The 27,675-nt window shown below is 42.4% G+C and overlaps 1 protein-coding gene across 1 annotated transcript; it reads left to right on the top strand.

Annotated features, from left to right (window-relative positions):
- Positions 1-688: 688 nt before the first annotated feature.
- LOC308086835 (chymotrypsinogen A-like) lies at positions 689-27,475 on the top strand (the record flags this gene model as incomplete). The annotated part of the gene is made up of 8 exons (XM_080430481.1): positions 689-790; positions 3,522-3,666; positions 3,762-3,947; positions 21,243-21,435; positions 22,258-22,403; positions 24,518-24,655; positions 26,250-26,386; positions 27,162-27,475. The coding sequence occupies 8 exons, from the start codon at positions 689-691 to the stop codon at positions 27,342-27,344; spliced, it is 1,230 nt and encodes a 409-aa protein (XP_080286607.1). The 3' UTR covers positions 27,345-27,475.
- Positions 27,476-27,675: the final 200 nt, after the last annotated feature.

Raw genomic sequence — 27,675 nt, 5'->3', positions numbered from 1 at the left:
TCCTGCGCTGTGATTGGCCACCAGTGTACCCCCCTAACCCTGCACCGTGATTGGCCAATCACAGTCTATTCAGGACTGTGATTGGCTAGGGAAACATGACACATGTGCATAGCCCTATAAATAGGACTATGCACTTAAAAAAAACACATTTATGTTTTTTTTTAAGTGAATCGCACATTGTGGGTGGAAAGGGTATTAAAAAAAACACATTATTCTTTTAAGTGAGCTTCCATCACCGTGATGACCACTGTTAAATAACAACAGTGACATAGTGCTCCAATTCCACATGCTGTGATTGGCTAGTGAGACATATGATGAAATGTATCTAAAACCACTTTGATGTGACACTAGTATATTTAACTTAGATGCTGTCCATTTCGTGAGAACAGTAAAAAAGAACTCAAAGATCACTATGGCTGAAATGAGAAAAGGGAAACCCGATATTGAGAAGAAAATAGAAAGTCTTCCTAGAACTGGCCCTTTCAGATCAAAGGATATATCAGAAAAGGTTAAAGACAGAATTGTGACAAAGCACAGATCTGGCCAAGGTTACAAAAGAATTTCAGCTAAACTTAAGATTTCTAAGAACACAGTTCATTCAGTATTGTGATTAGCTAGCAAGACACCGCCCACTTCACACTGGGTGTGATTTTTTAAATGCTTGAACATTTTCACCAATAATGAAATTATGAATGTCTTTGTGTTCACTTCAGTTACCAAATGGTCAGCAGGCTCAGTAGTCGCCGCTGCATGGTACACGGGTGGGATGGTGTCGTGCCAGTCTGTCAAGGTAAGAGCTCATTAGTATGTGTTCATCCATTACATCTCCTATAGCGTATTTGTCATCAATTTCCATCCAAGGCCAAAGGCAGGGGCCTGGAAACAAACAAAGATACTTGAGGTTCAATGAACCTGACAGACATGAATCAACAATCCTCCTGATAGGGCTCTATATGCACAGCAGCCATATTGTGAAGAAATTCACAGGTGTTGCCAATGATACTAATGAAGGCTCTGTTCCATTCTGGTCAAGCAGAGTCAGGGTGCTGATGATGTGCATGTTGGCTCACTGGAAACACTTTGCTCTGCTACACCAGTGGGTCTAAAATGGGGGTTCAGGGACCCTCATGGTTCCTTGAGGGGGTCCCAAATGGCCTCTTACGGCCTGTGTGTAACTCTGAGAGTGTACAAATGGAACCAAATGGACCCGTAAGGGTCCATTTGGTTCCATTTGTACACTCTCAGAGTTATGGTGGTCATGGAAATTAAAAAGTCTGAGAACCACTGTGCTACATGAAATGGAACAGAGCCTTCATTAGTATCCTTGGTAACACCTGTGAAGGAAGTGATAATATGGCTGCTGTGCATAGAGCCTATTGCTGTGTGCAATGCTTATCTTTTACAGCCATTAACAACTTAAGCTGTCATCGTACAGTGGTGTTGCACGGCGAAAATTGCTGCAAGCTCAGATATGTTTGAGAATGTTTTTTTTGTGAATTATTTTTTTCATTATTCCATTTTTGCTGTGCTTCTGCTATTTATTTTTCTCACCTTGAATTCCTCTAGCTATCACAACTTGTAAGTACCCTAAAGTTGAACATGGATTTGGATTCCCTGATGCAAATCAGCCAAAAATGTTCTACACCTGCAATGAGAGCCATAAGCGTTTCTACAAAGGCTGGTGGGGAAACACGACATGCAATGACGGGGTGTGGAGTGAAACTCCAAGATGTATTGGTAAGGGATCTTTCATATTTGTAGTTCATTTAAATAAACAGGATATAAATGCAATCAACGAAAGCTGATCTCTGTCTTCAAGAGGGTGTGTGTGTGTGTGTGTGTGTGTGTGTGTGTGTGTGTGTGTGTGTGTGTGTGTGTGTGTGTGTGTGTGTGTGTGTGTGTGTGTGTGTGTGTGTGAGTGAGGGGGGGGGCTGTGTTTACAGTGCTAATATTGCAAACCACCAGTGGTGTAAAGTAACTAAGTACATTTACCTAGGTACTGTACTTAAGTACACTTTAGAGGAATTTTTACTTTACTGGAGTATCTCCCATTTTCAATACTTTTACTTCTACTCCACTACATCTCAGAGGCAAATATTGTACTTTTATTCCACTACAACTATTTGAAAACTTTAGTAACTAGTTACTTTGTAGATTTAGATTTTTATCACAAAACATACATTAACCACTTCAGCCCTATATATATTTCTGCCATTTGAAAATAACCAATCTACAAGCTCACGCGACACACTGTGAGCTTGTAGATCTGCTATTTTCAAAACATGTTTATAGATTTTTAACTTGAATGGGACATTCTGCACAATACTTTTACTTTTGGTACTTTAAGTACATTTTGATACCAATACTTTTTTACGTTTAGTAAAATACCTTACTTTTACTTGAAACAGAGAATTTCTACACTGCAGTATTGATACTTTTACTTAAGTAAAAAAAATTGAGTACTTTTCCACCACGGCAAACCACTGGCGCAACTGCACCAAACATTGTATTTTTTCGCTGCCAGTAGGAGAAGTACTTCCACAAAACCTTTATACTTTTTGAAATATTTTACTTTAATTGTATAATGGAGTAACTGGGGCTGAAACCTTGTCCAATTTTTGTCATAGACCTGATATAGACAACTGACATCATAGATGACTGACACAGCCTGGCCCAGTCTGACAGATTTACATAATTCTATTTTTATGGTGTATTAATCATTATTAGTTAAGTTTACTTCATTTTCTATAATCTTCCATTTCAATTTGTTAGTTTTCATTCCATATTTCTGTCCAAATGTTCATCAACTATTGAGTCATACAGGTTATCACACATAGCACTTTCTGTTCATCTTTCTGGTGTGGCTAATGGGGACCAGTGGTGGAAAAAGAACTCAAATGTTTTACTTAAAGTAAAAGTATCAATACTGCAATGTAGAAGTACTCTGTTACAAGTGAAAGTCCGGAAAAAAAGTACAAAAGTATTGGTATCAAAACGTACTTAAAGTACCAAACGTACTAAACAGTTTGAAAATAGCAGATCTCCAAGCTCACAACGCGTTGTGATGCGACGTGTTGTGTGCTTGTAGATCGGCTATTTACAAATATCCTAGGTATAAAATAGGGCTAAAGTGGTTAATGTATGATTTATAATGTAATAATATATTTATTTCTGCAAAGTAACTAGTAACTAAAGTTTTCAGATAATTGTAGTGGATTAAAAGTACAATATTTGCCTCTGAGGTGTAGTGGAGTAGAAGTAAAAGTAAAAGTATAGACAATTGGAAATACTCCAGTAAAGTAAAAAGTACCTCAGAATTGTACTTTACACCACTGATGGGGACCATAATTAAAGGACAGAGTATTTCCCTACAGAAACAGGTTTCAAACTTGGTTCCAATACAAAATACTTTCAAACTATTTTGATTATATTTGTTGACCTTTTTTCACCATGATATGACAACTTAATCTTATATATATCTTATCTTTCTAGATAAGAATAAATGTGGCGAAATTCCTCAGATTCTTCATGCTGAAATGAGAGCTCAAACTGATGACCAACGCATTCCATTTGCTTGTGACGAGGGATACCACTCACCAGACATACGTGAAATAACTTGCAAGAATGGAGAATGGGACTTGAACGACACCACAACAATCTGTAAACGTAAGACATCCACATTCAAATTTCTGATTTCTAATAATATTTTAAATGATGCTGTTGCATAAGTGTGATCTTAAATGTATTTTCATCTCTTGCAGCCTTTGAAAAAAGTTGCGGACCACCACCCAAAGTTAAAGACGCAATTGTCATGTCTGAATATCAGAAAGAATACTTGTCTGAAACGGAGGTAATATATAAATGCCGCCTGGAAAAAAAACTGGAAGGGAAGGACAACATTAAATGCAAAGATGGTGAATGGGAGCCAAATAAATTTAATTGTATAGGTGAGTATTGGCTATTTCAAACAGCATTCAACATTAGGCTTGTTAAAGCAAATGATGCAATGATTGTTAAGCTTTTGTAAACATGCTGCTTCTGTTGTGTGTCATGAATATCTGGAAACCGGCCCATGACTTTTTTTTCATAGACCATTGCGTAAGAGCACTGACAAAACTCTGTCCAACACTTTGGTCTCAAACATGATATCTCTTTAAAACTACTGGCTGAGTCGCCATGGACTTGCTGATAAATCTACTGCTTTTGGTGATCCCGTGGCCTTTCCTCTAGTTAGCACCACCCTTGGGCCAACATTTTCACTCTGGTCCTAAACAAGATATCGCAAATACAACCTCTGTGTGAGGAGTACAGTGGATGGGTGAATTGGCCATTTCTGCAGGCGAGGTGGCGTGATTTTCCCTGCATCATGTGTTTGGTATTTTGGAGACTTGCCGTGCACCAGTGTGGGAAGAGAGCAGTGTTGCCATGTCTGCTTATTATAAGCGACGTTTCTTTTTGGGCTTGTTTCTAAAGTGTAGGTGTTTATTTGGGCTTGCCTTTTTTAATTATTATTTAAACCAGTGGTTCTCGAATATTTTCATGTCAAGGACCCCCAAATTAATGTATTTGTCCCTATAACCCCCATCGGAAAATGTTCTGTGCCAGGGAGCCCCCGTACGAGATTTGAGTTGTTAGAATGTTTCCAAAATAATTCAAATATTCCACATTTTATTTCAAGACTTTTTGAAAATAGCAGATCTGCTAAGCTCACAACACGTCGCATTGCGACGTGTTGTTAGCTTGTAAAGCTACCTTTCCAAAATATAACCATAGAAGAAGAAAATAAACACTTTTTTAAACACTTCCGAGCTAGGCGGTTTTATGCAGGAAAGACGCAAGCGTCTGAGCTAACTGAGCTCCGGTTGAACCACACGGGTACGCTCTAGCAGAAGGGAATAGAACAGATTTGTGTAAAGTCCACTGTTCTCATAGAGTTTTAATGTGCAGAAATGCATGTGATAAAGCCAAGCTGTCTCCTTTTCATATGGGTGCATATAACTGGGATTCAGAGATGTGAAGGACCAGGTAGGGTTTATGGCATACAACATCTACTGACTATTAGGATGGCTCTAGTGCTGAATGTTTTACCATTGAGCTAATAGAGGCTGCCTGCTTGCTCAGGGGAGAAATGTAATCTTGACCATCAGGTCAAAATTTGTGTCTAATCCTGTGTCTAGGTGAGACATGACCTTTGACACGATCTAAATGTCTCAATAGAAGAACAGGGAGACAAAATACAACCACCCCAATTATAAGTTATATTGGATTAACATACTCTACCATAAAGATTGGACAAAATTACGTTTTATTCATTAAAAAAAGGTTACATGGGCCCAGGACCCCTAGGTGGGTCCTTAGATTTACAATAGGAGGGCCACCGTTTGTGTGATTTTTGAGTGGGTGTGCCCACTCCTACAGAGAGTTTCAAAAGAATTCAAAGAATGCGACCTTAGCCCCACCCACCTATAAAGATAAAGAGGGAGTGAGCACCCACAATTCAACGTCAGAGAGCGCAGCGGAGAGACAGAGAAAGGCCATTTCAGCTAGAGACAGTGACAGAGGCAGAGCTCCTGCGGCTGCTTCTCTCAGAGCCCCGTTGACATTCGGGGTTGAGCCCCCCCCCCTCACACACACGACAGCACATCTCAACTCAAGTAGTAAGGAAGGAATAACCTTGCTGTTGGCATCGTCAAATAACCAAACTAGAATCCCCATGTCCGAGAGTATAACATTTGAAGCTTCACCAGCGCCTGGGCAACGCTAGATAATTAACACCAGATGTGTGTGTGTGTGTGTGTGTGTGTGTGTGTGTGTGTGTGTGTGTGTGTGTGTGTGTGTGTGTGGTGTGGTGTGGTGTGGTGTGGTGTGGTGTGGTGTGGGTGTGTGTGTGTGTGTGTGTGTGTGTGTGTGTGAGCGCGTGATCTGCGCCTGGGCAACGCTAGATAATTAACACCAGCTGAGCTGTGTGTGTGTGTGTGTGTGTGTGTGTGTGCGTGTGCGTGCGTGCGTGCGTGCGTGCGTGCGTGCGTGCGTGCGTGCGTGCGTGCGTGCGTGCGTGCGTGCGTGCGTGCGTGCGTGCGTGCTCGTGCGATCTGAAATGAAACTGAAACTCAACTGGAGACGTTAGGCCATTGGTTCTCAAAGTATGGTCCGGGGACCCTTAGGGGTCTTTGGGAGGATCTACATGCTTGTAGATCTGCTATTTTTTAAAAATCTTGAACATTTGTGCAAATCGTTCACTCAAATCTTTGCTTCTGGGGGTCCCTGGAACAAAATATTTTGAGATGGGGGTCCGTAGCCAAATACAATACAATTTGGGGGTCCCTGGCATGAAAAAGTTTGCGAAGCACTGCGTTAGGCTATTCAATATTTGTTTTCATTTCTTGCACTAATATTTATTTAATTTGCAATAATTCACCTGTAGGCCTATGGAAAATAATGGCATGCTAATGTTTTGAGACATATTGTATTTTATTACTGCACAATAGTAAATAAATAATTCTACACAATAAATACATGTTTTCAGTGGTGAGCTGTGGATTTTTGAACAATGGGGGCTCTATTTTATGACGTCACGTGCGCGGGCACGTTTGCGCGCACGCGCGTGGGCACGTGCGTGCGCAGGCATGTGCAGATAGCCACTCTTTTCAGTGCTAGTTGAAATACTGTATTCAACATGTGATTATTAATGTATTTATATCTTATTATTTTGTTGCATTGTTAATTTGTTGTTTTTATTTTTGTTTCAATTAATTAATTATTTTATTTTCCTTTTAGTTTTATATAAAAGCCCTTTACATAGATTCACCCACACATAAGTACTTAAAATAATCAGTCAACTTGTCTTTACTTGAATTACTTTTTTTTAAAGACTTACATTGCTTTCAAAACAGTGTTTTTTAAAACAAGTAAAAATAATAAAAAAAAACTTTTTTTTTTGCTACTCACCAAAACAAAGACGGTTTTATGGAGTTGAATGCCTACTCTACTAAATGGGAACACTGTGAGCCCCCACCTCACGTCTAAAATACACCTTTTGGCCAGAAAAGAAAATATTTCACCGGAATTAAAACCTGTTTTTGGTTACTCCACAGTGCCCTCTACAGATCTGGTCAATGGAATTTTCCTATTGACCAGATTCTTCCTTCCGGTGAAATATTTTCTTTTCTGGCCAAAAAGTGTATTTTAGACGTGAGGTGGGGGCTCAGAGTGTTCCCACTTAGTAGAATAGGCTTTCAACTCCATTAAACCGTCTTTGTTTTGGTGAGTACCAAAAGTGTATTTTTTTATTTTACTACAGACGAGAGGCTGCGCTACCGCGGTGCGAGGGGAAAGAATTGAAAGTACCATAACGTTAAGGAGAACTCCTTCTAACGCTATGGACCAGAGCTCTTGTGTCCTCTGCTAAGCGATTAACCCTTTCACACTCCATGGCTTTTCTCGAGTAGCCTAATGTTATGCAAAGCAGCCAGGTTGAGGCCATTGTTTAAGGTGTTAAAGACGGCTCTCCCCTGACGGTGCGTTGTTGTGTTAATGATTGACGGCTCGCGGGCGGCTGACGATGTGTGCTCGCGCGTGCATGTGGAGCACGCGCGAGCCCCCAGCCCCCATAGTGTCAGAACTAAGGGGTCGCCGACCCCCTGAGCACCCCCTAGAGCCCATGTTTTAAATAACTAATCTCAATATGGACCCATTATAGTGATGATAACTTCTGCCATAATTATGTAGCTCTACAACAGATGTACAGTACAGCCATGACAGCAATGGTACAAAAATATATATATATATATATTTGTTTTAAATGTATCCTTTTCGGGCCCGAAAGTTTGTCGTAGGACCCAGGTTGGACCTCCAGCGCCATTATGTTCAGTCTTCTGGCCACACATGTCGTGGAAAACGGTAAACGGAAGACTCGCCCCAAAACACGTCACCCCCATTTATTTCGCAGACAAGCGGTTCTTGTATTCTTGTATTTGTTTTACTGAGGATAAGGTTAGAAATATAGTTTCACTGAGGTTAAGTTTAGCAATAAGGTTAGGTTTTGGCACCGTGAGGTAACGTTTAGGAATAAGGTTAGGTTTAGTTTCGCCATCATTACTGAGGTTACGTTTAGGAATACCAGGTGAATGCCGCCGGATTTGCCCTGGGGCGACTGTGTTTTGGCCCGAGCGTTAGTTACGTCGGTGTGCAAGCGGCTCAGAAAGAGTTTTCGCACAACATAATTCCATTGCTCAGGAAATAAACAACGGATTACAATAATATAACATTCCCTATAATCAGTAACATGTAGGTGATACATATGTCTATCATATATGGTTTTATTGAAAGGCAATCAAAGGCTAGATCGAGCTTAGAAAGCAAACATCAGGTAATGTCCAGGCGCCTCAGTGCGGCTGCAGAGTGAGACTAGGACACTCATTTATGACATTGTGTGTTTGTTCAACACTCAACTCTTAGCAACAACGTTTATTTTCATACTAGGCCTATAGATTACATTTCAATAATACAAGTAAATAGAAAAACAACATTTATGGGTTAGTCTATTTTTGGAGGAATGGTCACATATTCCCACCTATAAACATGTTGTTGACCAATGCTGACAGCTGGTCAGCAGGTGGTTTCATGAATAGACAATATTTTGGACCAATCAAATAAATAAATATATGCAGTAGACCACATTTCCCAACCCCACCTCAGGGGCTGCCGGACTAATAGGCCAGTCAGTCACATGCCTATATTGTTGATCAACTATTCACTCATATTATATGAGGGAATATAGTTGGGACAAATGCGTATTTGGTGTATAGGCCAGTAGCAGTGCTGTCGAGCCTATAATGCTGGAGGAGGAGAGGGTGGGGGCAAGATGTCCACTTCAATGCTGTAGTATGCAGGCCATTCTGTTGTAGATATGGTCTCCTCCCTCTATTCAGTTATTCTACTTTGATACTAATGTGAACAATAGGCATAGCCTCCTACCTTTATTAACGTGATAACCCTTGTTATGGCCCACTTAATTAGTGTTAGAGCCATATATACGATTTCTGTTGTTTCACATTTTTGATGACGTCACTGCGTCTGCGGGGCGCGGTCAAGGCCAAGGCCAAGGGTTGTCATGGTATTTAACAGGTTCAGTAATCAAGCGCAGGGGTTGCTTGTGGCAGAGGCACACAGTTTTATACTGTGCTCTAGAGAGCCATGTTTGAGAGGACTGTTTGGCGTATTCCCTTGCATTTAAGTTATATTTATTCTTTGTATGCTATGCTGACAGTGACAGAGAATAAATCACCCCCTTTGTTAAACTCAACTTTACGGTTTGGAATTCAGTTTCTTACAGAGCGCACGTCTGAACTTAATACCTGGCCACAGGCATCCATGTAGTGGCTAAAAAGTATAGGACTTTCTGACGCTACAATTAGTGTTCACGATAGAAACTGCACATACACCACAGTTCTGCCACTGCTTTTGCAATTGAAAAGCCTAATCAGCATTTATTTACCCAGACATGGGATGCATAGCAAGTGTTACCCAACACGGTAACACTTGCTATCTATGCATACCATACCTATCTATGCATTATAAACATACTTGTAATGTATTATAATATTCTTATAACACTGTGTATAATTATAATAACTCATTTTTCAAATTCATAATGCTTTATAACAATGATCATAACATAATAATAGAGCGTAGGTTTACGCAGCTGGCGTAGGCTACGCACGACCTGAAATTGCTTTAGGACAACCCGGCTCTTACGTGCCTGCTAAGGTACTGCGCAGCCTGTGTGGAGAGAGGCTCTTACATGCAGTGTTTGGGAAACGCCACGTAGACCCTTCGTAAGGACCGCACGTAAGTCCCTACGCAGCATCTCTTTGGGAAACACGGCCATTGAGTGTTCATATGGCTGTGTATGGAAGACATGCAATAATATCCTGCTGTATTGTAACCTTATCAATAACTAGAATAACAATCCAACGTTCATCTAGAGTACTGCTGATGATTGTAAAGTGGGCAATTAGACTGGAGCAAGCGTCAGATAAATTATAAGTAGTAGTTGTAACTAGTATCATCATCATCATCATCATCTGTTTAAAGTCCGCTTTCCAGGCTCCGCTGGGTTGGACTGGGTTCTCGCTATGGCTTTCTTCCACCGGGAACGGTCCATGGCCATCTCGTGATTGATGCCGAGTGCTTTCATGTCAGCTAACACGGTCATCTGCCAGGTCTTCTTAGGCCGGCCACTGGGTCTTGTCCCCTCCAAGTTGATCGACATTACTTTCTTCACCCAATCATTCTCCTCCTTCCTTACAACGTGTCCGTACCATCGCAGTCTGCCTCTCCTCACCACATCCACTATGGCCTCCACTCCCATCTTCTGTCTCAGCTCTGCACTGGTCTTTCTCTCCCTCAGTGATACACCGCACATCCATCCGATCATCCTCATCTCTGCTCTGTTCAGCTTCTCTTCATGCTCCACCCTCATGGCCCATGTCTCACTTCCATATGTCATGCCACTTCTGACGCAGGCTGAGTACACTTGCCCTTTCATCTTCAGGGATGGGGCCTTGGATGTTAGGAAGGGCATGAGTTCCCTGAACTTCTTCCATCCACTTCTCACCCTTGTGGTCACCGCTAGGTCCACCCCCCCATCAGCGTTAAGCATGTCTCCCAGGTAGCAGAAACTGTCCACCACCTCATACGTCTCCCCGTCTACTACAAGCCCCTCTTGCTCGGCTGCATCTACCTGTGCGACTTCTCCCCTGCATCGCTTGCACTGGAATGTTTCGCTGGCCACTTGCAGGCTACCTTTTACTCCACTGCATCTCCTGTGGACCCATTTTTGGCAGCCCTTGCACTGGAGAGAGTTAGCTTGTACTCCCTTCCCACAGACTCCACATGGCCATGCTCCTGACTGCGGTATCACTCCCAGGCCAGCACCACCAACCATGACCTTTGACTTCTCCGCATTCACCTTCATCCCTTTCACTTCCAAGCATGTCCTCCAGGCTGCTAGCCTCTTTGCTAGGTCTTCCCTTGAGTGAGCCATCAGTATCAGGTCATCCGCATAGAGCAGCTCCCATGGTAGTCCACCCCTCACTTCCCTCGATACCACATCCATCACAATAGCGAACAGTAATGGACTGAGTACTGATCCCTGATGCACACCCACCCTTACTTCGAACCCATCACTGTCTCCCATTCCCGTTCTAACTACTGTACATGCTCCACTGTAAAGAGCCATGACCACCCTGACCAGTCCCTCCTCCACTCCAGACTTCCTCAGGGCCCACCTCACCACCTCTCTTGGCACCCTATCGAATGCTTTTTCCAGGTCAACAAAAGCATAGTACAGCCTCTTCCTCTTCTCCTTATGTTTCTCTTGCATCTGTCGGGTGACAAAGATTGCATCTGTTGTACCTTTACCGGGCATGAAGCCAAACTGCATCTCATCCACATCTACCTGTGTCCTCACCCTCTTTTCCAACACCCTCTCTAGCACTTTCATTCCATGCTCCAGCAGCTTAATTGCCCTGTATGACCCGCATGCGAGTGGATCACCCTTCCCCTTGAATAGTGGCACCAGGATGCTTTTTGTCCAGTCTTCTGGAATGTGCCCCTCAGTCACGACACTGTTGCACAGGTCAGTCATCCAGTGCACACCGACATCCCCTGCCGCCTTCAGCATCTCCGCCACCACTCCAGATGGCCCAGCCGCCTTTCCCTCCTTCATGGCTTTCAGGGCCTTCACCACTTCTATTGGCATGATCGGGCAGCATTCACCCTCCACCTCATCACATCCCACCTCTCCATCCCAGTCATTCTCCACATTCAGCAGCCTTTCCATGTACCTTCGCCATACTTCCTTCACTCCTCTGTTGTCTGTCACGATGTTACCATCTTCATCCCTCACACAGCTTGCACCGGTCACATCACGCCTCTCCTTCACCATCTGCTTTGCTATCTTGAAGAAGCTCTTTTGCCCTCTCTCACTCTCCAGCTCACTTGCAAATTCTTTCCTCTTGGCTTCTTGGGCCTGCCATACTGCTGTCTGTGACACCCTCTTTGCCTCTACATACCGTACTCTATCTGCCTCATCCCTAGATTTCTTCCATACTTTATGGCACCGCCTCTTCTCGTTCACTGCACTTTCAACGCTATCATTCCACCACCATGTCTCTCTTTGTCTTGCCTCACCCCTTGTCCACCCACATACATCCTCTGTTACTTTGAGCAGGGCTTTCTTCATTGCCTGCCACTTTCCATCCGCGTCTCCTGATTTCATCGCTTCCTCCACTTCCTCAGCTCTTTGCTCAATCTTCTCCCTAAACTCTGTTCGACTCTCTGCTTTCTGTAGCTTCCACACCTTCAACTTGGGCAGATGCTTTTTTTGCTGCCACTTTCTTGGCTCGCAGAGTTAGATCTCCGATGACTGGGCGGTGCTGAGACACGCACTCTTCTCCAGCAATTGCGTTGACATTCCTGACCAGGACGCGGTCCTCCTTTCTGACCATGATGTAATCTATTGTGCTCTTACATCCGCCCGAACTGTATGTTACTAGTTTGGCTTCGTCCTTCTTGAAAAGTGTGTTGCACACCACCAGCTCCAGTGCATCTCCAAACTCCAGAATCTCCCTCCATGTTCCTCAGGCCATATCCCTGACCACCATGGACTCCATCAAAGCCACCTGACTCCCTTCCCACATGTCCATTCAGGTCACCTCCAAGGATTATAGCCTCATCCTGAGGGATCCCCGACAACACCATAATGGCCTTGTCCCAGAACAAATCCTTCTCATCCACACATCTGCCAACTTGAGGGGCATAGAGTGATATGACATTTGTCAGGCGCTTCCCAAGAATCATCTTCACAAAGAGGATCCGCTCATTTACCCTACTGACACTTAGCACTTGGTCTATCCACTTTTCAGCGATAAGAACACCAACACCACCTGTCCCTTCATTGCAGCCTTGCCAGAAGAACTTGTACCTTCTACCAATCACGCCCAACATCCTTGCGCTTCCACCCTTCCATCTCGACTCCTGAACACAGCAGACATCCACCCTTCTCCTGTGCAGAGCATCGACCACCTCCCCTGACCGACGCGACATGCTACCGATGTTCCATGTAGCAACCCTGACGCGCACCTCCTGCTCCTCTCTGTTCCGCTTCTGACCTCCCCGCAGTACATCGAGCCGATGGCCATCATCTCCTGGATGTAATCCACCTGCGGCTTGGCCTCCTTCTTCATCATTCTGTTTGTCGTAGGCTGATGAGAATGCCCACGGGGTACTTAAGGCTGTACCCCGCCTCTTCTGTGTTAAAGTACTACAAACTATTCACATCCAACACAAAGGCTTTTGCTAGGCAAAAATACACCCTTTGCCATGCACTTATTGCCATGCATATACTGTAGGCTCACATCTACACCTTTTGTCATTCATATGTATTGATGTTATAACATATGAAATGTAATGTTTTCATATTGGTCAAGGTGCTCTGTCACAATGTTTCCGCATTACATCTGCATGTTTTTATAGTGTGTGCGTGTCCGCGCATTTCGCGCACGTGCACGAAAATGCACGTGCGCGTGACTGCGCATGCATGTATGCTCCCCCGCTTCTAAAAGTAGCACTACAACACTGAACACAGCTTTAAGTGGTACATTTCTTAAAATCAACTCAAAATCACATTAATATTATGTTCTAACATATGAAGAGAAAAATATAATGTGTAAACAAACAAACAAACAACATGAATTTACACATCACTGATGATAGTGCTGTCAAACAAGTCTATCTATGAAATCTATGAAAAAGTTAAATCTGCAACACAATTTTATACAATATGTAGTGGGGGGGTCCCTGCTTCATCTCTCTCAGCTAAGGGGTCCTTGGCCCTATAAAACCTTGAAGACCCCTGGTATAGAACCAATACCACACTGATCCAGAACAGCCTATGCACCAACAAGACAACACCTGGTTATAGAACGTTCAACCAACTGATCCCAGTACAGCCTAACGTTACTAAACACCTGGTTAGAACCGCCAGTCCAGTAGGTGCAAGCACAAGCACTACAAAACACACACACACGTTCATGTGTGTTGCTACATGCTAGGCTAACTAACTATTATTACTACTGCAGTACATTAGTTAATGGGTTCGATTTGGCTAACGCAGGCGCAGCTGACATTGCAACATACATTGACCATTGACAGTGTTGTTCCACCATTTCCACTCACATTCTCTCTCCACAGTTAACACAATTCCTGGGGGGGATGTTTCCATCACATCAGCCAGTTTGTTCTTTAGTCCAATAAGCCTTATTAGGTTTATATTGTTATATTGTATTATTATATATTATATTATATTGTTGCTTGTCGGACTTACGTTTTTATTTTTATTATATATATATATATATATATATATATATATATATATATATATATATATATATATATATATATATATATGTGTGTGTTTATTGTTTTTTTTTTACTGTTTTTTTTCTCCCATGTGAGGACTTCATTCGTAAACTTACATGTAAGCATATGTAATGCATAGGTAGCCTACCCCTCATTCCCTCCTGTCCACACTCTCTCCCTCCCACCCACCCACCCACCCTTCCCAGATGCAGAGACAATACTGCAAGAAAAAATAAAACAAAAAACAAAAAGTGTAAACAACTTTTCCTTTCTTTCTCCTTCCCCGCTTCCCTTTTTTTTTTAAACATATACAAGTAAGCAGAAAAAGAAAGAAAAAAACAAAAACAAGAAAGCAACAATAACAATAATAATGTAACAATGGTAATGATGATGGAAGATGGGAAACTAGGAAAATAGTTTTTTCCTCCTTCTTCCCCTCTTTTCTTTGATTTTCCTTTTTTTTGTCCCTTAGAGGTAATCAAATACTAGAAGTGAAATATGAAGAAGAAAAACATATACATATAATAATAATAATAACTAGAAAATGTGCTCCTCGGAGCACAAGTCTCCGCCAGCGGACCCGTGCTATTTTAATCAAATGAAATCACCTACTTTATCTCTAACCGATTACAACTTGTTCAAAATAAGGCAGCCAGAATTTTAACTAAAACCAGGATGAGAGAACATATCACTCCAGTTCTAGCTTCACTACACTGGCTCCCGGTTGTTTTTAGGATTGATTTTAAAATTCTTTTAATAGTTTATAAAGCTCTAAATGGTCTGGCACCTTCCTACCTCTCCGACTGCCTAGAGAGATATGTTCCAAACCGGGCCCTCAGGTCTTCAAGTGCTGACCTGCTCGAGGTGCCTACAATGACATATAAAAAATACGGTGAAGCAGCATTCTGCTTTTACGGACCGACAGTGTGGAATAAACTCCCATTACACTTAAGACAGGCAGCCTCTGTCGATAGCTTTAAAGCACAGCTCAAGACCTATTACTTCACTCTTGCTTTTAGCTGATTCTTTGGTTGATTTTTAATTCCTCACTGTATTCCCTATTTTAATGTTGTTTTATGCCTTTGCTTTTGTTGTGTGTGAGTGGAAGAGAGAGTCACGGTAGTTAAAAGACAAGAGTCTGATAACTCCATCCGGAGGATTTAGTGAATTATCCTCTGGGGCACGTCGACACGTGGTGGACCCTCCAGGGCAGATCCTTTTGTCTATGTTTAGTCTATATATCTTGTATAACCCCGATATCATTCTCAGGGGTGTACGGTGTGTGGTTTGGATGTGATAAGTTAGCAGATCCCCTGGGCTAGTCCACACGTGGTAAACATGGTGAAAATATATTACTAAGGTGTAATATTAATAAGTCGATAGCTTTAAAGCACAGCTCAAGACCTATTACTTCACTCTTGCTTTTAGCAGATTCTTTGGTTGATTTTTAATTCCTCACTGTATTCCCTATTTTAATGTTGTTTTATGCCTTTGCTTTTGTTTTGTGTGAGTGGAAGAGAGAGTCACGGTAGTTAAAAGACAAGAGTCTGATAACTCCATCCGGAGGATTTAGTGAATTATCCTCTGGGGCACGTCGACACGTGGTGGACCCTCCAGGGCAGATCCTTTTGTCTATGTTTAGTCTATATATCTTGTATAACCCCGATATCATTCTCAGGGGTGTACGGTGTGTGGTTTGGATGTGATAAGTTAGCAGATCCCCTGGGCTAGTCCACACGTGGTAAACATGGTGAAAATATATTACTAAGGTGTAATATTAATAAGTGAAAATATATTACTAAGGTGTAATATTACTAAGTGAAAATATATTACTAAGGTGTAATATTGACAATTGTGTGAAGATATATTACTAAGGTACACAAGGTACACATGTAATATTGGCAATTGTGTGAAGTGTGGATATTTCTTTAGCTGTGTTGTAGAGGACAGTGGTCACTACATTTAAGTTATATCCATTTGTGTTGTAGTTGTGTAGTGGCGAGGGCCACTGCATTTTACTGCATTTTACTGCTTTTATTTTATTTTATTTTATTTTTGTTTGCTTTATTGTTGAATTGGTTCTAACTGTAATTGTATTCTTGCTCTGTAAAGCACTTTGAGCTGCATTTCATGTCATGAAAGGTGCTATACAAATAAAGTTTATTATTATTATTATTATTATTAACCATAGTTCTTTAGGAATCTATTTATGTAAAATAGAACATGTTACTATATTATAGCAATTATATTATCATAACAAGTAATGAGATACAATAAGTAAGACGTATGACTGGCAGGCAACTGGCAGGGATACAGGTGGGGCTATGTATGGTGTCCATCTGTGTGTCCTGCTGTCCTTCATCCTCCATCTGTTCATCCTGTAGAGATGCAGGGTGGAGTTCCAGCATGTCCTCCGTCAGCCCAAAGTAATCATCCTCCACAAACAGAGCACAGGTGGAAGGGAAAAGCCAGTATTGTTTGTAGATTCTGTCTCTGCCCAGAGGAACGAGCGACGTACGACGGGAAGCCTTCTGGATACGATTCTGCAGCTCTTGAACCTTCTGCTGTCCCTCTAGCCAATCAAAAGCTGTGAGGCTGACAGGGGCAACTGTGGAGGAGACTGCCTGATGTCCCTGTTGTAGATGAGTATGCTTTCTTAGCTTTGGCCTTCTGCGCCTTTGCTTGACCAATGTTAGGTGTTCTCAGAGGGACACACACACGCACGGACGGGTGATTTGGACTGGAAGGTACCGTTCCAATCAAGACTGATTGATCCTGTCTTACCTCACTTCAAGAAACGTAAACGGCTTTTTGAAGTGACACACCTATTTATAGAATTGTATTTCGTCATGCGTCCCTCTAGCCAATCAAAGGCATTGGTGTCAACATATTGACACGTGTCACGTGGAGCTTGACCAGTGTTAGCTTGGCTAGGGCCCATGCTCACACACGGCGGGACGAAGCGAAAACAGACACGGGACGGACAGAGCGCTGCTTGGGACGACAGCTTGGACAGAACCAGTCTCCTTCCGGGACAGACTTCAGTCTGGGTCTCAAACACTGCAAATGATGTCCTCGGTCACATCCGTCACACAGTAACATAGTCTCTGCGTCTCCTTTCCGTCTGCACAGTTTACAGCGAGCGTTGAGGAGAGACTTTGCCCAAATGATGCTCTTTTCCAAAGTGGACAGATGGACAAACACTTGGGAAAGACTGGAGCAGGACTGCAGAGATTCTCTCCAACGTTCCAAAACCATCTTACCACTGGCACTGCCATTGTCACTGTCACTGGACGGGTCGTCATTTTTTCTTCCTGTTTTTACCGTTCTTCTTGTCTTTCTTGGACTCCTCGCCGCCCAGAGGAACTTGGAGGAACCTGCGTTCGATTTCCTGTTCTATCTGAAACAGGGCATGAGCAAGGCAGTGGACGGTACTGTTCACTGGCTGAGAGTCATCCACCTCCATCTCCTCTCCACCATTCATCTCTCCGTTCTTTCTGCCATCAGCAGCCAGCAGTTCATATTGTCCTCTCTCCAATGCTGATCTCCATGTCTCTCTCTCCGTTATCTTCAGCGTTTCCAGATTTCCTTCGTAGATTCTTTCCTCAATGTCCAACAGCATATCTCTGAGTCGGCTCTCCACGAAACTCTCAGCTGTAGCAAGGGATTCTGGGGCCTTGGTTTTATAATTATATTTGACAGCAGCAGTGTTGTTCAGTATCTGTGTGATTCTGTCTTTCTCCTGGTGTAGCGTCTCCTTGAGGCTGCTCTCTCTGTGACCTCGCGGGTTCAATGCCTCCATCAGCTGCTCCACCTCCTCCACCGAGCTGTAGAAGGCCCATTGGTTGGGGCGTATGACTGGCAGGCAACTGACAGGGATACAGGTGGGGCTATGTATGGTGTCCATCTGTGTGTCCTGCTGTCCTTCATCCTCCATCTGTTCATCCTGTAGAGATGCAGGGTGGGGTTCCAGCATGTCCTCCGTCAGCCCAAAGTAATCATCCTCCACAAACAGAGCACAGGTGGAAGGGAAAAACCAGTATTGTTTGTAGATTCTGTCTCTGCCCAGAGGAACGAGCGACATACGACGGAAAGCCTTCTGGATACGATTCTTCTTCTTCTTGAACCTTCTGCTGTTCCTCCTCCAGCTCTTCAGCTGTGAGGCTGACAGGGGCAACTGTGGAGGAGACTGCCTGATGTCCCTGTTGTAGATGAGTATGCTTTCTTAGCTTTGGCCTTCTGCGCCTTTGCTTGACCAATGTTAGGTGTTCTCAGAGGGACACACACACGCACGGACGGGTGATTTGGACTGTAAGGTACTGTTCCAATCAAGACTGATTGATCCTGTCTTACCTCACTTCAAAAAGTAGAAGCTTTTTGAAGTGACACACCTATTTATAGAATTTTATTTCGTCATGCGTCCCTCTAGCCAATCAAAGGCATTGGTGTCAACATATTGACACGTGTCACGTGGAGCTTGACCAATGTTAGCTTGGCTAACAATGTTTGCTCACACACGGCGGGACGAAGCGAAAACATATTCTCCACCTACGGCGGAGACAATAATTTAAAGGAAAAAGGAAGGAGGGGGGATCACCTGTGTGTGCGTGTATTTACCATTCCCCAATTCAAATATTGCTTTCCTCCGGAACCACTGTCAAGGTCCTTACGTAGTCCACAAAAGGCATCCATGTTTGGTTATAAGTTCTCAAAGAACCATTGTGCGAAAATCTTTTCAAGCTTGAGAAATAGTACATCCTTTATCCAACCATAGGTGGGAAAACTTGTTTCCATTTAAGGAGTATGAGACGTCTTGCTAGAAGAGAGGTGAAAGAGATTATTCTCTTAAAGGGATATTTCACTTTCAAAAAAACGTTTGGTCATTTTATCGTCTACTCAGGCCTTTGTGAGCCCCCAAGACAGTTTTTAAGTTGCTCGATTCAGTATTTAGATATTTGATATTCATTTTATCAGACACGCCTAACTTCAAACTCAATTTTAACCATGTTAGATTCATCAAAAACACCCGTCATTGGTTCTGGTGACTCACCCTGCCCTCCTACTGCGTGAGGGGGCCGTGTTTTTCCGATTCATTTTTTCATTTATTTTATTATATTTTTTTATTGTATTTAATTTTTTTAATTTTCCAAAAAAAAAAAAAAAAAAAAAATGAAAAAAGTATTAGGAGGGCAGGGTGAGTCACCAGAACCAAGGACGGGTGTTTTTGATGAATCTAACATGGTTAAAATGGAGTTTGAAGTTACAATGGGTTTGTATAGGAAGGGGGCGTGTCTGATAAAATGAATATCAAATATCTAAATACTGAATCGAGCAACTTAAAAACGGTCTGGGGGCTCACAAAGGCCTGAGTAGACGATAAAATGACCAAAAGTTTTTTTGAAAGTGAAATATCCCATTAAGGTGTTGTCGGACGTAAGCTTGATTACATTGGAGCATGTTGCAAACACTTCAGCCACGACTAAACTTTGTAGTTTTGTAACTTTTGAAGCTGCTGTGAGTGCAGCATAACTGTCCATTCAACTTTGTGTGTGTGTGTGTGTGTGTGTGTGTGTGTGTGTGTGTGTGTGTGTGTGTGTGTGTGTGTGTGTGTATAATATAATAACAATATAAAATATTTCGTCTCGTCTTTTTTCATTAACTAAAATGAAGACAGTCAGGAAATATACATTTAGGTCTGTAGATCTTCTATTTTCAAATGGCCGAAATATATATGGCTGAAGTGGTTAGTGTGTTTTGTAATAATAATCAAAATCTACAATTGTCATATAATTGTAGTGGAGTAAAAGTACAATATTTTCACTAAGTCACTAAGTCACAATATACCTTTTGGGGAGTGAGACAGTGTTGATTGAACCACTACTACCGTACTACGAACACGTACCTTTTAGGTACAGCAACCGTTCTCTGCGTTTCACTTTTTCACTTGCCTCCCCTGTCCAGCCAAACAAGCTTGCATGTTTTACTCATAACAATCCAATTAATTTACTTACCAACTTTTTACCAACTTTAGCCTGAAGCTAGCGCCAGATGTTAGCGAAAACGTTGAGGTACTAGGACATTTACCACGGGCAGATTGTCGAGTAATATTAGGGTTGCCAATAGTCCCGTAATCGCCAGGATTATTGACCATTGCTCTGATCAGAGCAATATAGGACTGGATTTGAAGTCCTGAAAATCTAGTTTCCTTTGCCTTTCTTAGGTTCTGGTCCACCATCTAATGCCGTAGAAAAGAATCAGGCAAAATCTATTTGCAGACCCCTGCTATAGAGTAAGACTAGCCAATCGGGCGCAAGCTGTCCACAACACTACCTGTTGCAGACACATATCCCATAACCTGGAACGACAATGTGTTTGAGGTTCTAAGTGTACAAAATGAACATAATTGTCGTTCACCTACAGTAAGTCAATATAAATCTGGTGCGTAAATCCACTCCCACCTCCTGTATTAAAGTAATGCACCCCGCTGTCACAATCAGTGGCCTAGAATCTCACTTTCCTGCGTTTGAGGGTCTGCTTCTTTGCGCACAAATAACCTCAAGCCGGAAATATGTTGGATGTTTGTTGGAATATAGTTTTTCTCTCGTTTGCAATGTATACTTTGGGTAAATGGAAATTTTCCAACATTTTGCAAGTCACTATATTTTCCCGTTTTAGACGATCCCTGCATCTTCCCTATCCCTGCATCCCCACTACGTTATTATCCAAATGTGAGATCTCTCGTGTCTTCAGACCAGTGGCGCACACACACACAATTCTCTCCCTGGCTCTCATGCTATGTCTCCATTTCACCCATGCAGCCCAGTGCGGCAGGCGCACGGAACAGCCCGGCTTCACAACCAGGATCAGCGAAGGCAGCCCGTCTCTTCCTGGAGAACATCCATGGCAGGTGTCCTTGCAGAGCAGACCCACTGGCTCACCTGAGCCATTCACACATAAATGTGGAGGCGTCCTCATTGCATCCTGTTCGGTTCTCACTGCTGCTCACTGCATGTAAGCTGCATTAAACGCTACTTTATGTTAATATGCAATCTAAGGGGTCTTGATAGTTTTAAGTATTGTTAGTGTTAAAAGTGTTGACAGCAAATTACATATTTATTTCATTTATAAAAGATTGAAACTGGTGATTTATTACCCCTGTTATTAGCCACCCCAGCCCCACTATCATAGAACAGGAAACAATGGGACTTAGGCTAGTTATAGTATTTATGTCGCTCAAAACTGTTTTTTTTCCCGTGCGCAAGGCCGAAGGCGTGGCCAAGACTATGTCTTCGCCCCTGTCCATCCGTCCATGTGTGTGTACTTCTGTCCGTCTGTCCGTCCGTCCGTCCGTCCGTCCGTGAACTGCTAATCTCCGGCACATGCATGCACACTCCCTGGAGGCCAGAGCAGAACCTCTGCCCCAAATGTTTCACATCGGCCTATTATAGCTCTACCAGGAGGGCTTAGCAAAACACATTGAACACATGTTTTATATTACTCCTACAGACTTTGTCCAAGCAACACGCAAATCGGTACACATTATCTCTATAGTCATGTGATCAATCTGTCAGATCTTTCATATTCCATCCTGATTTTGGCTTCCAAAGTTTTAACAAAATGCCTCAAATCATGAACCGATCCGATTGCCGTGAAACTTTGAACGCACATTCCCACTAGGCCAAGGAAGAAACACAACCCTACATTTTTCAAATCAGTCTCATGGTGGCAGATTCACGTTTTGGCTTAAAACTAATTTTGCAAGTCTATGTTCTAAAGTCAAGTTACATAATGTACGTCTCTCTGGGATAAATGACTGACTGGTTGTTTCTCCAGTAACAGTTCCAGGGACATGCAGGTGGTCTTGGGGGGAGTGGACGTTATGAGACATGAAGAGCCAGACCAGGTCATCTCCGTGGAGAGACACTTCATTCATGAGGATTACAGAAAATCGATAGACAACACTACTCATAATGACATTGGTCAGGCCATTCATTTATGTCACTCACTGACACAGCATGCTTAACTGTCAAGCCAGTTACCATTCTGATTTTATTGACATGACTATGAAGCAACAAATAGGCTTAGGCAGTTAGGTAACCCAATGTAGATTCTGTATCATGTAGTTCAGACCGGACAGAGCAGGTTTGAGGTTACTCAAGGTCTCCTTTTATAATGTCATTAACAAACTTTGTTCTTGGAGGTGCTGTACAATGTCCAGAACCACATGGAATGTGATAAAGACAGGTTTTATGGAAAAAGTTAATGTGTGCACACATTATTAGTCTTTTATAGGACTAATAAGGCTTTTGGTATCCCTAAAAGAAAATAAACTGTGAAATAATATTATGACAAAAATCAAACTGCACTGAACTTAATCAGGGTATCTGACATATTAGTATTTTCACCAGGTGTTGGATCCTGGATAGGGTTATGGTTCAAATGTTACATTTGATCTTTGATCTTAGATTAGAGTAGTGATGGTGCAGTGGATATATTTTGAACATGAATGTGCCATATTATTGCCTTAATGAGAGTTAACACGCACACCACACACTGTGCGTAGATAGATACTACAATACTAAAATCACCACTAATAAAATCTGGTCAGGGCACCACGTTACAGAGGGGGCATCAAAATGATCCAAGCCGATCACCAATCACCAATATAGGCTATTAATCATAGTTGGTAAACTAATCATAGATGAGCCATTTACATTTAAGATGAAGAAGTAGTCTACTCAATAACTTAGCTACAAGAGGCATAGACCAGGCAATATAAGACCCCGCTTGAAATATTGAGTGAATTATGGTGCGTCATGTGCGTCGCTGCATGCCATGTCGGCATTATGTATCATGTACATAATGATGTAGAAGGAGCGTGCATGCACTGGGTTCTGATCCCCGGTTTTGTGATTATTGTGTATTCCACTATTCCTTCCCTATTGCAATAATTCAGACCCATTTCACAGTCATAAACATATAGGCCTACCATTACAATTTAAATCATGCTAATACCATTTATGTACTTTTAAACAGTCCGCACACTTCAAGTAACTCATCTTAATGAAAATAACAAGACTGGTTTAAGAAAATGAACAGTAGGCATGACTGGTATATTCCTAAAATTACCAGTCTAAAGCTAAGTTTTAGTAGATGTTTCAACTTTAAAACTGGTCTGTAAATCCTTGGCATAAAGCATGAGGCACTTAAATGTCCTATCACAGGATAAATCCAATAGCTCCTCTACTGCCTTAGCAGTGAGGCCACTTGTTGCTGCTGAAGCAAACGGATCCCCCACCCAGTCCCAGGTAGCGTTGTCCACATCAGTGAAGTATTAGCGCTGAGGTGCTCCCTCAGAGGTGAGAGGTGGTTACCTCTCTCACTATATCCACAGACAGGTTGTTTTTGTGGAGAAACTCAGTCAGTCTTACTCCGCCTTGTATTCTTCTTCTCCATAGCTCAGTTTTCTTCATGAAGGCGGTGATTTTGTCGCTGACCTTGAGGATAGATGCATAGCCCCCTTGGATTGAGAGGTTGAGAAAGTTGTTCAGCAAGATTTGGCTACACCCTACGGGTCAAATTTTACAGATTTTATCCAAACATCACGCAAATCAAACCAAACGGGTCTGTCAGATTTTTCATATTCCATCCTGATTGGCTAAGATTGGCCTCCAAAGTTCTGTGAAATTTTGCACGCACATTCCCACTGGGCTGGCTCAAATGCTCCTTGGAGCACTTTATCTTTGTTGTGTACCGGAAAGTGGCAGCAGTGACTATTCTGCTGATTGTACATGTCTAAATGCACACCATCGCAGCAAATTATTCTATATTTTCCATTTGTAGCGATTCTTTCGCTGATTGCTAGTTACTGTACTACTACTTCGTTGTTGTTGCTGAGGCCTCACCAACCAATGAGGCCTAGCATAAGCTTAGCGGATAACTTAGCTTGTCTGCTAACGCTGGCTTTCCAACCATTCCATATTCATCAAGTCCATTTATATCCATTTGTACATCATTAAAAAATGTCCATTATGTAAATCTATTTAAGTCAGAGATGCTAATGTTAAATACTATTCCATTCACTGTGTCTCAGCATTACTCCAGCTGAAAGTCACGGACAGCCCATTCTGTGCCAAGCAAACCGACTTTGTTAAGACTGCCTGTCTGCCAAACAAGCGCTTCCCCAATGGAAAAGAGTGTGTGATCTCTGGATGGGGCAGCACTAAAGATGGTATGTATAATCTAACTACTCACTACCACTAATCACACCTTAAAGCAGTACGAGGCAGGTCCAAAAAGACGATTTTTAGCAGCCTCTGCTGGTCACTACCGTCACTGCAGGTCTATTGCTGAGTCCTGCATTACCCATAATTTCATTTGTTTTCACCGGAAGGCGGAAGCGTTCTTTTAATTGTTTTATACTATCTACGGATTGTTTCTCTTAGCCAGTGGAGCTTTAGTTACCGTGAGCTGTGCTTTCTTTTGATGTTGTTTTTCCATCATCAAATCCTATAATACCATAAAAACAGCGTGAGATTCCTTTTTGTTAATAGCGCGCTAGTTCCTGGCCAAACAGGAAACCGGTGCATTTCCGTAGGGCCCCACCACCGTTTCAATAGAAAATATGTTTATAAAAGGCTTTCGGGGGTGAAATTCAGGGAGTGGGTGTTGTGAAACATTTGCCACTCACAAAAAAACTCACAAAAAGTTACCTAGTATAGCTTTAAATCAGGGGTTTTCAACTGATTTTGACCCAGGGACCACCATCCTGACTAAGAGCAACCTGGGGACCACCATTTTTGTGCGTGGTGGGTCCATCATAGACCCACCCCACTTTTTCCCCGATATCCGATATTCCGATATTGTCCAACTCCTAATTTCCGATACCGATATCAACCGATACCGATATATGCAGGCTTTTTCACCAAAAGTCAACTAATTGTCAGGAACATCACATATCTAATCAAATAAAATAGCTATAATATCAACATAATATCTAAAAAACAGTGATTTTGTTTGTTTTCAATGAAGTGAGTCCTGTGACTCAATGGTGAGTCCCACTAATCTTAGATTAGATGGCCTATTTGACAGTGCAGAAGCATAATTGCTTTTATGCCTATAACATTAACAAGTGTCAACGAGTGTCAGCTGGACACAGACACACACACCTGCCCTCTGCAGTGCTCTAATTTGAAAGTGACTGGAGTCTGTCTCTTTTCTCAGCAAAAGCCCTTGAATATGATGGAATATGATTAAGGATTACTGTGATTATGGAAAGCTCACATTTCATATCACACAAACCATATAGTGAGAACTCCTGAAACTTATTAAAAGCAAAAGCAAAAAAAAAAAAAAAAACAATTCTGAATGCATGGCCAGGGACCACCTGCAATACCTCCACGGACCACCAGTGGTCCGCGGACCACCGGTTGAAAACCCCTGCTTTAAATAAAAGCTACTATAGACTATATAACTTATAATTGCCTATCTATCTAATAATATAGCAGCCAGGTAGCTATGTGAAGTCAACTGGCTTCCAGCAGTGTTAAACATTACAGAGGAAAGTTCATGGAGTCACCAAAATCATGCATTTTGAGTTGTCTTTGTGCAACTGGAGGGTCTGGCCTAATAGTGGCACTAGAGAAAAGGCCACAGGGTCACTAAAATCAGTTGGGATCTTCCACAGTATGAACAAAAGGACATTTATTTGGGGACACCGAGGACAAATGTAGAAACGCGTGCAATAAGAACAACTGTAATCAAAAATAAATGATGGTAATCTGTTCCTTTACCAATGGAAGCCTCTCTATGTTCTTGGCCCTCAGCGGACCGGCCAAAAAACATGTCACATGGCCACGTTTCCGTGATGTCTGATGAGCAATGTATGGAGATCCATGGAGACCGACTGGATAAAACCATGATCTGTGCAGGAGACGAGTTAAGAAGAGTTGACGCCTGTAGGGTAAGAGTGAGTGAGTGTGTGTGTGTGTGTGTGTGTGTGTGTGTGTGTGTGTGTGTGTGTGTGTGTGTGTGTGTGTGTGTGTGTGTGTGTGTGTGTGTGTGTGTGTGTGTGTGTGTGTGTGTGTGTGTGTGCGTGCGTGCGTGCCATTGAGGGAGCGTGAGTCATAGGTGTAGAGAGAGTACAGCAGGGGACTCCGTATGGCTCCTGTAGTCAGGGTGAGAGAAGTAGAGACGTGTGTTTTCCCACCCCGTCCCACCTGGGGTTGTCCGTGCGTACGAGCGAGAGAGATAGCGATAGAGAGAGAGAGAGAGAGTTGTGTCTTATGGCTACATACTCAGACCAAGGGGCCATATGAATGGCCTGTAGTCTCGCTGTTTTACCCCTTGCTGGTGTCAGAAGAAATTAGGCACCATTCAAGCGTATGGGTTTTTGCCGAACTTTACACTTGATTTTATTACCATAATGAACATTGTCATAAATACTATATGCTTCCAGTCGCTAGTTTAAAGTCTTCTTTCAATCACCATGATGTGTGTTTTGGTAAATTATGGTCCCATTTATTTTAAAATTGATGATGAAGTAGGGTATGCTGTAGGTGTGGCTATATTGTGATGATTTGATTGACAAGCTACACAACCAATAGCATTCATTCCCCAAGCCCACTCTGGTCCCAACCAATAGCATTCATTAATTTCCGGTTTCTTATTTGCATATTCGGACCGAATATAGAAAGATGGCGGATTTGAAATAGTTGAAAAAATCTTTGTCCTTACAGGGTGATTCAGGCGGACCCCTGATGTGCAAAGAGAATGGAGTTTACTACATCGCAGGCTTGGTGAGCTGGGGGGAGAGTCAATGTAGTGGTCAGAAACCTGGTGTCTACGCCAATGTCCACAGATATGTGGACTGGATTGCTGATTGCTCTGCTCACAATGGGTCACTATGTGACGCATTGTGATTAAAATGGAAATAATCTCGTGGCCAACCATTGTGTGGGTGTGCACACAAGCATGTTGTAAGACAGGTTAAAGGTTCAGCCTCATGCAGTGGACAATATGCCAGGGATAATCAGCTGGTCATTATTGAGAAATAAACATGACTAGGGTGATTAGACCACGACGCAAAGCGGAGGGGACTTCATCACCCTGAAGTCTTATTGCATGGCTACTTAATAAATGAATTAATACTAGGACCCAAAAGTAACAATAGAACGATTTGATTTATTTTAAATGGATTTCACTGCTTACGGTAATGATGAAAGTAGTTTGATCAAACTATATGAATCAATA

This window comes from Gymnoscopelus braueri, assembly GCF_963280865.1.
Source record: "Gymnoscopelus braueri genome assembly, chromosome: 6".
Taxonomy (NCBI): Eukaryota; Metazoa; Chordata; class Actinopteri; order Myctophiformes; family Myctophidae; genus Gymnoscopelus; species Gymnoscopelus braueri.
Note: the sequence above shows the minus strand (reverse complement) of the source record. Positions and strands in the feature narration are given on the sequence as shown.